Here is a 12,117-nt window from a genome sequence, read left to right as displayed (position 1 = left end):
ATTCTCACTCTAACTTTTTGGAATCTAATTTGGGCAATATTAATCACTTAATTAACCGGTTGATTAGTTGTGGTTCTTACACTACTCTAACATCCAACCAAGCATTTTGTCAAACACTTAGAAGGCACAAAAGGAAAGCATGGTAAAATTGCAAGGAATAATAAATTCTACCACTACCCAATGCAAGAAAATAACAATAACAACTCAAACAAGAAAGAAACATAAAACATCAAATTGCATTAATTGAAATTAAAAGTACCAAGAGTATTTATAAAATTAAAGTGACATAAAAAGAAAAATTAACAAGAAGAACTAAGAGAGTAAAGATGCAATAACAAGAAATGCAAGAAAAACTAATTGAAAACAAAAATCAAAACCAAAATCCAGAAGTAAATTAAACTAAGAATCCTAATTTCTAGAGAGAAGAGGGAGTTTCTCTCTCTAGAACTAACCTAAGGCATGTTTCCTACACTACCTAATTGCTCCCCCTCCCCCCTTTCTCTTTCTTGAATTCTACATCAAATAGCCTCAGAAATGAGTTGGATTTGGGCCTGGAAGGCTCAGAAATCGCCCCCAGCGTATTGCCTTTAATGAGGTCACGTGCCTAACGTCACGCGTGCGCGTTGCTGACGAATTTCCTCCTCACGCGTATGCCTTGAGAAAGTTCTCTCTCACGCGTATGCGTGGATGACGCGTGTGCGTGGCCATGAATTCTCTAAATGCTCATTTCTTCATGAATTCTCCACTTTGCATGCTTTTCTCTTCACTTCTTCCATCCAATCCTTGCCTTATGAACCTGAAATCACTCAACAAACATATCAACATCGAATGGAATTAAAGTGAATTAGAGTTAGCTATTTTAAGGCCTAAAAAGCATGTTTTCACTCTTAAGCACAAATTTAGGAAGAATTACAAAAGCATGCTATTTTATTGAATAAATGTGAGATAAGTTGATAAAATCCACCAAATTCAACATAAGATAAACCACAAAATTGGGGTTTATCAAACCTCCCCACACTTAAACTAAGCATGTCCTCATGCTAAACTCAAGAAAGAGACAAAGAGCATCAACATTTATTCAATGCAAACTATCTAAATACACTCTATCTACATGCAATCTATCTAAATTCATGCAATTAGTTGGTCAAAATAAGTCAATTTTCAAGAAAACATATATGAACACAAGAGCTAAAGCAATTACAATAAAATCAAATCCACAATTGAATTGAGTTATTGAAAAGAATTTACAAACTTGCAAGATACGAGATGATCATAGGTGAAAACATGTAATTGAGCAATCGAACCCTCACCGGATGTGTAGTCGCTCTAGTCACTCAAGTGTATAGGATTGATTCACTCAATTCTCCTCTAATCATGTTTTCTAATATTTGTTTTCATCTAACAATCAACAATTATTCAATGCATGCATACAAATATCATGAGTACTTATCCATGGGTTGCAATGGGGCTAGGGTCAAGGTAGGATTGTATTTAGTTAGATGGACTAGAATTTAAATCTTTGATTAACTTAAACTTCCCTCCTAACCTATGACAACCCATTTATTCACTTTTTCACACACTCATACATTCTCTTTCACTTCACAATCCATATGCATTGTTATTATTACTTTACTTTGGGGCATTTTGTCCCCTTTTTATTACTTACTTTTTTTTCGCTTTTCTTTTTTTTATATTTTATATTTTTTTCTTTTTCTACATTTTTTTATTTTATTTTTCTTTTGGTTTTTCTCTTTTTTTTTTTCTTTTTGATGAATTATATACAAAAGTACCAATGCATATGGTTTAAACATTTAATGCATGAGTATGTACCCAATTCCCAAAATTTTAAACAAAAATACAAAAATATACTTTTATCTCACCCAATGTTCCCAAATCTCCCACAATTGAATGATAAACACTCTTACTAGCCTAAGCTAACCAAAGATCCAAATTAAGGACATTTATTGTTTTTCGCTTTAAGGCTAGTAATGTGCTAAATTTAAGAACAAAAGGGTTTAGCATAGGCTCAAAATTGGCTAACAATGATAGATAAAAGGTAGGCTATTTGGGTAAGTGAGCTATTTGAAATAACGGCCTCAATCATATAAATGTATGTATACATAGAATAATGGACATAAAGAATCAAACAAGTCAAAAATTACAATCATAGAAAGAGAATAATACACACAAAGAATAATAAATTCTACCACTACCCAATGCAAGGAAATAACAATAACAACTCAAACAAGCAAGAAAGAAACATAAAACATCAAATTGCATTAATTGAAATTAAAAGTACCAAGAGTGTTTATAAAACTAAAGTGATATAAAAAGAAAAATTAACAAAAAGAACTAAGAGAGCAAAGATGTAATAACAAGAAATTGCAAGAAAAACTAATTGAAAACAAGAATCAAAACCTAAATCTAGAAGGAAATTAAACTAAGAACCCTAATTTCTAGAGAGAAGAGGGAGCTTCTCTCTCTAGAACTAACCTAAGGCATGTTTCCTACACTACCTAATTACTCCCCCCTTTCTCCTTCTTGAATTCTACATCAAATAGCCTCAGAAATGAGTTTGATTTGGGCCTAGAAGGCTCAGAAATCGCCCCCAGCGTATTGCCTTTAATGAGGTCACGTGCCTAACGTCACGTGTGCGCGTCGTTAGCAAATTTTCTCCTCATGCGTACTCGTGGGTGATGCGTGCGCATGGCCTTGACAAAGTTCCCTCTCACGCGTATGCGTAGATGACGCGTGCGCGTGGCCATGAGTCCTCCAAATGCTCATTTCTTCATGAATTCTTCATTTTGCATGCTTTTTTATTCACTTCTTCCATCCAATCCTTGTCTTATGAACCTGAAATCACTCAACAAATATATCAAAGTATCGAATAAATTTAAAGTGAATTAGATTTAGCAATTTTAAGGCCTAAAAAGCATGTTTTCACTCTTAAGCACAAATTTAGGGAGAATTACAAAAGCATGCTATTTCATTGAATAAATATGAGATAAATTGATAAAACCCACCAAATTTAACATAAGATAAACCATAAAATTGGGATTTATCAGGTACTTTACCCTAATTTTTATGCATATAAAAAATATGACAAACAATTCTAGATTAGTATAAAATTGTTTGAAGATAATACTTATAACATATAAACTTCTAGCCAATGAGTTATAACTCAAATGGCATAGTCTTTTCATACTCACCTAAGAGGTTATGGGTTCGAATTTCCTCATCTTCGGTATATATATATTTAAACTTCTAATCTAAGGATTAATTTTTATAATAAACTATATAATTAATAAGTTATTTAATTATATAATATTTTTTTATTAACATCAATGGCATTTGATCCTAGATAATACAAGTAGACATATATTTTTATATAAACTTACATATATAGAAAAATGCTAGTCAGAATTTATACAGGAAATTGTTATTGGGGACCAAAGAAATTAAACGATTAAGGTGGAATATGAGTGAAATTAGGAAGAGAAAAAAATGGCTTGAAAAGACGGCTTAATAACAACCACATGCACCTATTTACACTTTACAGCACCTATTTTTGTGCAATAAGCATCAGAAAACTGACATCTTCCATCTCAATTCTTCACCATCGGTGATGAATCTGTCATAATAGTCATCATTCGACAAAACTCAAACCACATACAAATATAAGAGAAAAAAAATCTTCCGGTTCTACCTTACTCTTAGTACTATTTTTAATTAATTTTTGTTTTAGAGTGAATAGCTTTATTTTATACCTTGCACTTCTAATTCGGAGTTTAATAATTACTCTTTCAAAAAACGTAACTAACCCACCGTGATCATTTGCACAATTAAAAACTACAAGAATCCAACAAGAAGTAGGTCATAGGCATAAGAGAATATTCTTTAGCCAATCGATATACGGAAGTTGCTTTGTTCTTTGATTTCTTTATTGCGCAAACAGCTCTAGTAAGTAATCCATACATGAATATTCTTGTAATTCTCTTGCATGAGATATAATATAACTTAAACATACAAACTAACAATAAATATTTTGTGCTAAGGAGCTGTAGTTCAAATAACATAATTTTTTTATATTCACCTAAAAATCGTAAATTTTAATTTTATTCTTGACTTTAGAAAAATAATAAATGTTTTATTAGTATTGTCTGCAAATGGAATTTAACTTATTTAAAATATATTTTTATTTATATCTAGTTAAAATGAGTCTCCCAATATCTTGTCGCCAGAAACCATAAAACTAAAACTAAAAGTTGAATCTCGCAACTTGAGTAATTGTTGACCATAAAAAAGAAAAGAGAAAAAGGTAAACTGTAATAAGTAGTTGGATATTAAGATCCTCTCAACAACCATTTGAGAAATTGTCAAATGCTTTCCTAACAAGGAAATGCTTTATATAATTTAGAGTATATACCCAAATTGGTCCCTAAGGAATTTTAAAGTGGACGTTTAAGTTCCCAACTAAAATTAATCACTCCGTTAGTCCTTAACATTTTGTGGCGTCAGACAAATTGATCCTTTTTTTCTCATCTCCGTTAACCACTAACGGAGGGAGGTGATGTGTCACGTGACTGTGATGAGTCAGCTGTTAATTCCATGTATTTCATTAGGACAAATTGGTCCCTAGACGGATTGATACAAAACGTTGCGGTTTGGAATAGGGGATGACGTCGTTTTATGAGAGGAAGAGTCTATCAAAACTAAAGAATCTCTTTGCCTTCCCTTTACCAAAACAAAATTACTCTGAACTCCTTCTCTTCTCCTAGGTTTTACTAAGAAAGCCACCACCACGTCAACCTGTAGTCCTCCAACCACCTCCGTTGATATTGTCGACGCTAGGGTTTGAACGAGTCAGAGTTATTACAGAAGAAGGTACTATGAGTGTACCGCTCATCACTGCCACTGCTCGAGGTTAGTATAGTTATTTGTTTATCTATTAAATTGTTGATAGTATAGTTGATCATTGTTGACATTGTTTACCATGCAGTAGCTGTTTCTGTTAGAATACTATTAGTTGCTAGAAATAAAAGTTGTTTTTGATTCTTTGATACTGTTTCACATGGATTACTGATAAGTGTTGTGGTACATACATATATGAGGTTAACATGAAAAAGACACAATATTTCATGATAAACATATCGTATTGATCAATTAATCTGATTATGAAATTTTATCCAAATAAGAGAAGTTAGGGTAATGTTTATTATTGATGAAATTTTATCCAAATTTCATCTGATTAAGGGTAACGTTTAGTATTCTGATATTGATAGTGCTATTCCATATTTGTAAATTACAGATGACTGAGTGGGTTACTCCTGTGTTTCAACATGGGGGGAGCTTTGTGAAAGATAACAAAGGATTTCTTCCAATGGATCTGGACTTAGTGAATTATTTTGACTTGAAGAAATTATTTGAAGAGCTCGGCTACCATGAATTCAAGAAGATGTATTAGTATGATCCAAACATGGAAGCATGCTTACACCCTATTTATGGAGATAAAGAAATTAGAGAGATGTGTGATGCAAAGAGGGAGAACAGAGAAACTAATGAGCTATACTTATTTTTTGACCACCTAATTATGGAAGATGTTGAATGATCGAAAGAAGATGAGATGAATCTTGATCAGAAAGATGATGGTAATAACAATATGAATGAAGAACACACTGATGACGATAGAGAGACCAAGATCTTTTTTGATGATCTATTGCTGAAAACAACCCCCACAATTCCTGGTTTACTGCCCTTGTTTAGCAAACTATATATTTGTTTGGATAGGTGTAAAAGAGGATTTAAGGCTGGTTGCAGACCACCGATTAAATTGTTAGTAATTAATGCTACTTCTCTTATTTCAATGTCATTTGTTATATTTAAATTTCTTCATCAAAATTAACTTTCCCACTTTATTTTTTGCGGATAGTCATGTCTCAAGCTACTCTTTATATTGTTGCATATTTATTGGATGCGGAAGCATTCCATGCCAAAAAGTGTGTTACTATTCATGTGATATTATTGGCAAATATAAAGAGCATGTTACACTTCACCTAATAATATCATGTCTATTGTTGCATAATATAATATTCAATTGTGATATTATTGGCAGATATAATAGCATGTTAGCCTTCACCTAATAATATCATGTCTAGTGTGCCTAAATTTATGTTATGTATAGGAAACACGTTCAAAGGAAATGTACCGAAATGTGTGATACTTGAATTAGTGTAATTGATTATACAAGTCTCTTATGCTCTTGTCTTTTATTTGAATTGAACTGAGGTGAAGTTAATATATAGTAGTGTTCTAATAAGGTTTCGGGTGGATGGAAAGAATTAATCTGTCTGATAAATGATTTACTTAGGGGTCTATGTGTCTGATAAATAAATTTTTTGGGGACTTTACTGCCTGATCTATGATTTTATTAAAGAAGTCTGTATATGTGTTTGTTCATTTTGATGTTTTCTGCAAAGTTTTGCTACCTGCTTTACATGAGGTGATGCCGAATACACACCATAGAAATTATGTAAGACACATTTGGAAGAATTTTTTGGAACATTATTTTTGTGAATGCATATGATTCTAATTTTGGGTAAAGAAAATTTTATTAGACAATTTTGATAGACTATAATATTCGCAGTTACACTTTGATCAATTGTTCAATTACAATATATCCATACACTATAAGCACCTAATTCCCTTCTTTTCCTACCTAGCTATATCTTTCCTACAAAAATACAAACCAAAAAACCTTGCATAAAAAAGAACACACTTTTACATTGACTGCTCTATTCCCTCCTTTTACTTACAATTTTAGTCTTTTTTAATTCATCTACCAAATCTTTTAACTTCTTCATTCTCTCTTCCAGTACAACATTATGCTGGCTACTTTGCATTTCATGGGAAAAAATTTTGTCAAACCATATAAAAAATTCACAGTGTGAAAGATTCTAACTTTGTCTGTGGAAATTGAAGGGAAAAATGCACAAAATCAGAGTTAACCGATGAATTTTGCAATGCAAAAAGAAGATACTATACCCAATGTTCCTTACCCTATAATAAGGATATCCAAAGAAAGGTCTTCTTAGGTTCTTATCTGTTCCAAACTCCACAACAATGGCATAAGCTCCGCAGTGGCATCTTGAATTCTCCCCTCTTGCAATTCCAAATTTGAGGCCACTTGAAGCACTGCTAGCACTACCATCTCCGCTATCTCTAACTCGTCGACGATAAGAGCTTGACGAATTTTCTCCACTTGCCATGGTTACATGTTTTCAGAGTAGCACACGAAGATGATGATGACCTTCACGCCGTTGTTTTAGGATTTAGGGTATCATACAAAAGTGTTCTTAGTAAAACCTAGGAGAAGAGAAGGAGTTTAGACAAATTTTGTTTTGGTGGAGGGAAGGCAAAGAGATGCTTCAGTTTTGATAGACTCTTCCTCTCACAAAACCTATTCCAAAACGCAGCGTTTTGTATCAATCCGTCCAGGGACCAATTTGTCCTAATGAAACACGTGGAACTTAACGGCTGACTCATTACAATCACGTGACACATCACCTCCTTCCGTTAGTGATTAACGGAGATGAGAAAAAAAGGATCAATTTGTCTGACGCCAAAAAATATTAAGGACTAACGGAGTGATTAATTTTAGTTAGGGACTTAAACGTACACTTTAGAATTCCTTAAGGACCAATTTGGGTATATACTCTATAATTTAAAATATTGATTTAGAGGGTGTGTTTAATTATTGTTATATATTGATGGCTATACATTCCGTTAAAAATGGTGTGGTGTCAGATAGACTTTCAAATTTCAATCAATTGTCCTGATTATTTTTTTAAGTATTCTGAGAGTAAAACAAAAAGTTTTATTATGTCACGCACATATATCAAAATAAATTTGTTACAAATACTCATTAGTAATTTTTTATTTAATTAATACATTAGTACCAAAGTTATAATTTGTACAGGGAGGACTTAATAATTTTTCTAATAATAATAAGCACTTTTGCTTACTATAATTTCTAATTAATTAATAAATACTAGATTAAAAATCTTAGGCTGGACAGAGGTGATTTGATGTCCATATTTTTTTAAAATATATTTTTCACATTTTAAAATAAGTAATTTTAATGTAGTAAAAATATAAAGTTATACAATAATTTAACGAAATCAATTACCTGGTCTTTTCTTTTAAAAGAAATGTGAGCATAAAACTTCTTTCACTACACTATGGTATGCATCAAATTTGAATCTATTCGAATACCAAATTGTGGTCGGTATGCAGATTTAATAAAACAATTAATGTAATCCACTAAAATATATTAAAAATTGATGTAGGTCTATCCAATGAGAAATGGCAAGAAAGAAAAGGATAGATATTTTTTCAAGAAAAGTATTCGTTTCAATCTCGCTATAATTCGTACTTGCATGGATCATCAATTAATTCATTTTTCTAATTTCAAATGATAATCTTCATGCCTAATCTCTACTTCTTCTTCATTTAACGGAAAAACATAAGAGAAAAGATAAGAGTTAATAAATTTATTATAAAAAATAAATTTAACAAAATTTTAACACCAAATAACCATGCAAGTACCATAGTAATTAGCTCATAATTCATTGGTCTAAAAACTAATAACACAATACACTTATCCCGATTCCAGAAAGCTTTTCATTTGCAAGAACACCACCAACATGGCCATCATTATTATCAACCACCATTGACGAACGAAAAGCCTCTTCCTTCAGTTTTAAAGGTAGCAATGAATAAAGTAGGATATAAAGTCTAAATCCAATTCTAACTTTATTAGTGGATTAAAAACATGTCAATTCTAACTTTATTCGTACTTAATTCGTGAATATCCAATCTTATTTGCGAATTAGCAAAAAATACAATATTATTATATAACCCAATGAATATACAAATTAAAAATTTAACACAAATAATATTATCATCCCACAAACAATACAATTATAATACAAATATAATATCAATAGTCTTTTCTTAAGATTAGGATTCTTGTAGTTTGAAAAGACTTGGTTGAACATTAGTGGCTATAAGTTCTTTTTCTCAAGAATATGATTCATTGGAGACATCTTAGACAATCCTAAAACATTCAAATTAAAACTTATTTAATACAATATTAAAACATTTAAAGATAATAGAATCACAACAATTTTACAAAATTACAGTAATAAACATTAATTTCACAAAACCATAGTAACAAATATCAATTTTACAATAAAGCAAAGAAAATTCTAAAGAGAATTTTAAACCATAGAAGTTAAATCCTAAACTCAATTTCATAGTAATCAATTCCAAACTCTAAAGTAACAAAATTCTAATCCTAAACCCAATTTTACAATAATCAATTTCAAATTCTAAATCCAATTTCACAGTAACAAAATTCAAATCCTAAACCCCAACTTCTAAGCAATTTCATCAAATTGAAATTAAAATATATATTAAAAACAATTTCACAACAAAATTCAAACATTAATTTCAAAAAAATCTAATAATAGAAATGGCAAACTTACTTGCAATGGAGGAGGTGGCCAACTACATAGGAGATTCCTCATCGTGGAGCAGAAGCAGTGCAGATTTTTCGCGGAGCAAAGGTGCAGCTGGATCAATGTCATGTTGTGATGCAAAGACGTGGTTTGAGCGAATTCGTCATCGCAGAAAAGAGGCGGAGGTGCAGTTGGGGAGGCAACGTTGGTGCAGGCGACATAGACACTGTGAGCAGCAAGCAGCAAGTGACGACATTGAGAGAGAAAGGAGAAGGTGAGCATCGGCGAGGGAGGAATGCCAAGGACAACAAGACAAGAAGGTGATGGACGCCGGCGAGGGACGAAAGTGATGGACGCCGAAGGGGGTAGTAGCCTGGACGACTGATGAAGTGACGTGCGACGAATTTTCGACAGAAAATGTTAGCAAGGAGACATTGAGTTGTAGAAAGATTGATAGGAGAGATTAAGGTTCTCGGGGGCTGGTTGCTAGGGACTATGATCTGAGAGAAGAGATTAGAGTTGTGTTATAGTTTGATATTTATATATCATTGGATAGAATTGGTTAGTAACTTTTTACTCCAAATAAGAAGTCTTTGATTCAACTCTTATTTGTAACATAATTTTATACAACATAATATATATATATATATATATATATAAGATGTGAGTTGATCAAGTAGGATTAAGACTCAACTCATACTCTATTTAATCTACACAAGAACTCATTCCGCACTCAATCCTATCCTCTCATACCCTATTTAATCTATACAAGAACTCATTCCACACTCAATCCTATCCTCTCAAATTGGATTGGATTGAATATTCACGGATAGGATATATACAACCACCTTTATCCAATTCTGTCCTAAATAACAAATCTTTAGTGGCCTTCTGCATTCCGAGAAAGAGATTATGCCACGTGTTTATCCTCGACTGGGCTTTTAGACCCGATCCCAAGAGATCCATGTGGCACAAATCTTTCTCGGTAACATGCAACACTTCGACGGGATACGTCCCATTGAGGGCCGACACGAGACACCAACAGAATCCCTTCGAAATCTCAGAGTCACTGTCAGCACGAAACCACATCTTGCCATCGTTGTCCATGGCAGAAACAATCCACACCTGCGTTGTGCAGCCCAAAATCCGGTTCTCTGGAACTCGATCCGAATTGTCGAATGGTGGAAGCAGTGATGCGTAATGTAGAAGTCTCTTCACGCGTTCTATGGGTTCTGTTAGGGTGTTGAATTCCGAGGCCAGACGGTTAAGTTTGACGGTGATGGAAGACGGCGAGGATGATGAGGTTACCGGTAGTGACGGCGCCGTTAGGATGGGGTGGGTTTGACTTTGAATTTTTATTGAGGAGGAAGATATGATTGGTGGTTTGAGTTGTTGATGTGTTTTTCTGGTGTTATGTTTTGAGGAAAGAGAGGGATTATCATTTGATGGTTGAGTGAATGAGGTGTGAGATGCGGTCATAAACGTCGAAGAGAGCATTATTTTTGTTTTGTGTATTGGTTTTGGCTTTGTATTATTGAATTAATTTGAGATTGTGGAGAATGAAGAAGAGAAAAAGGGAAAAAATGGAGGGAAATTAAACGGTGATGAGAGTGAAAATGAGATCCAAGAAGAGGGGAAAAATAGAGTGCATGTTGGGGGGTTCATGAGGAAGATGGAGATATATAAGCAGGGAGCAAAGCAGAAAGCACAGAGGAATCTATGTTATGTGTGTTCGAAAGAAATAAGAATTAATATCTTCTTTAATTCTTATAAAAATGAAAAAGGAAAAAGAAACTGAAGAGAATAAAATATTCATTTTTCGCAACGCACTCAGCAGCCTCCACAGTGTATTTGGTTATTAGGTCATTCTCACTTCGGTTGAGAAGGTTATTAGGTTACGACTCACATGTATGATAAATTTTTAAAAAGTTTAATTTTGATAAATTTTTAGTAATTTTTTGTTGTTACCAATACTCATGTGTAGTTGTCTTAATGTAAAATTAATAATTAAAAATTATTAAATAATTTAATAAATTTAATTAAATTATATTTAATAGTTTTTAATATCAATTTCATATTATAATTTGACAACTGAATATAAATTTTCATCAATTTTTTAAAGTTATCAAATATTTTTTTAAATAAATATGTGGTAGATAAAAAAAATATTTTTTAAATATAACAATACAAAATTAGATAAACATTCAAATATTTTTTATTTTGTATATTTTTCTATAGGTAACCGAAAAATATAAAAAAAAAGCCATACATATTCTAAATAATCATTTAAATATATTTTCATAAAAATTCATATTAAATACATAAGTTATTTGTTAGAATAAAAGTTGATTATCACTTATAAAAAATAATATATTTTTTTAATTTATCTTTATAGTAATAAATTAATGTAAAGAAAAAATCAAGATTCTTTCTTCAGTGGTATAATATAAAGTAAGTCACGGTATAGTTGTTAACAAGGCTATGAAATATTGATCACATGATACTATATAACATACGTAAATTTTAATTTTTTTTATAAGGTATTACACACAATATATATATATATATATATATATATATATAATATAAAGTATTTTAG

At 31.9% G+C, this 12,117-nt stretch overlaps 1 protein-coding gene across 1 annotated transcript; it reads right to left on the bottom strand.

Annotated features, from left to right (window-relative positions):
* Positions 1-10,088: 10,088 nt before the first annotated feature.
* On the bottom strand, positions 10,089-11,151 carry SUFE2 (sulfur E2). Its single transcript, XM_016326448.3, has one exon. The coding sequence runs from the start codon at positions 11,013-11,015 to the stop codon at positions 10,311-10,313; it is 705 nt and encodes a 234-aa protein (XP_016181934.1). The 5' UTR covers positions 11,016-11,151; the 3' UTR covers positions 10,089-10,310.
* Between the last annotated feature and the right edge of the window lie 966 nt (positions 11,152-12,117).

The sequence above is a fragment of the Arachis ipaensis genome, chromosome B10 (genome assembly GCF_059453495.1).
Source record: "Arachis ipaensis isolate K30076 ecotype BB chromosome B10, ASM5945349v1, whole genome shotgun sequence".
NCBI lineage: Eukaryota > Viridiplantae > Streptophyta > Magnoliopsida > Fabales > Fabaceae > Arachis > Arachis ipaensis.
Note: the sequence above shows the minus strand (reverse complement) of the source record. Positions and strands in the feature narration are given on the sequence as shown.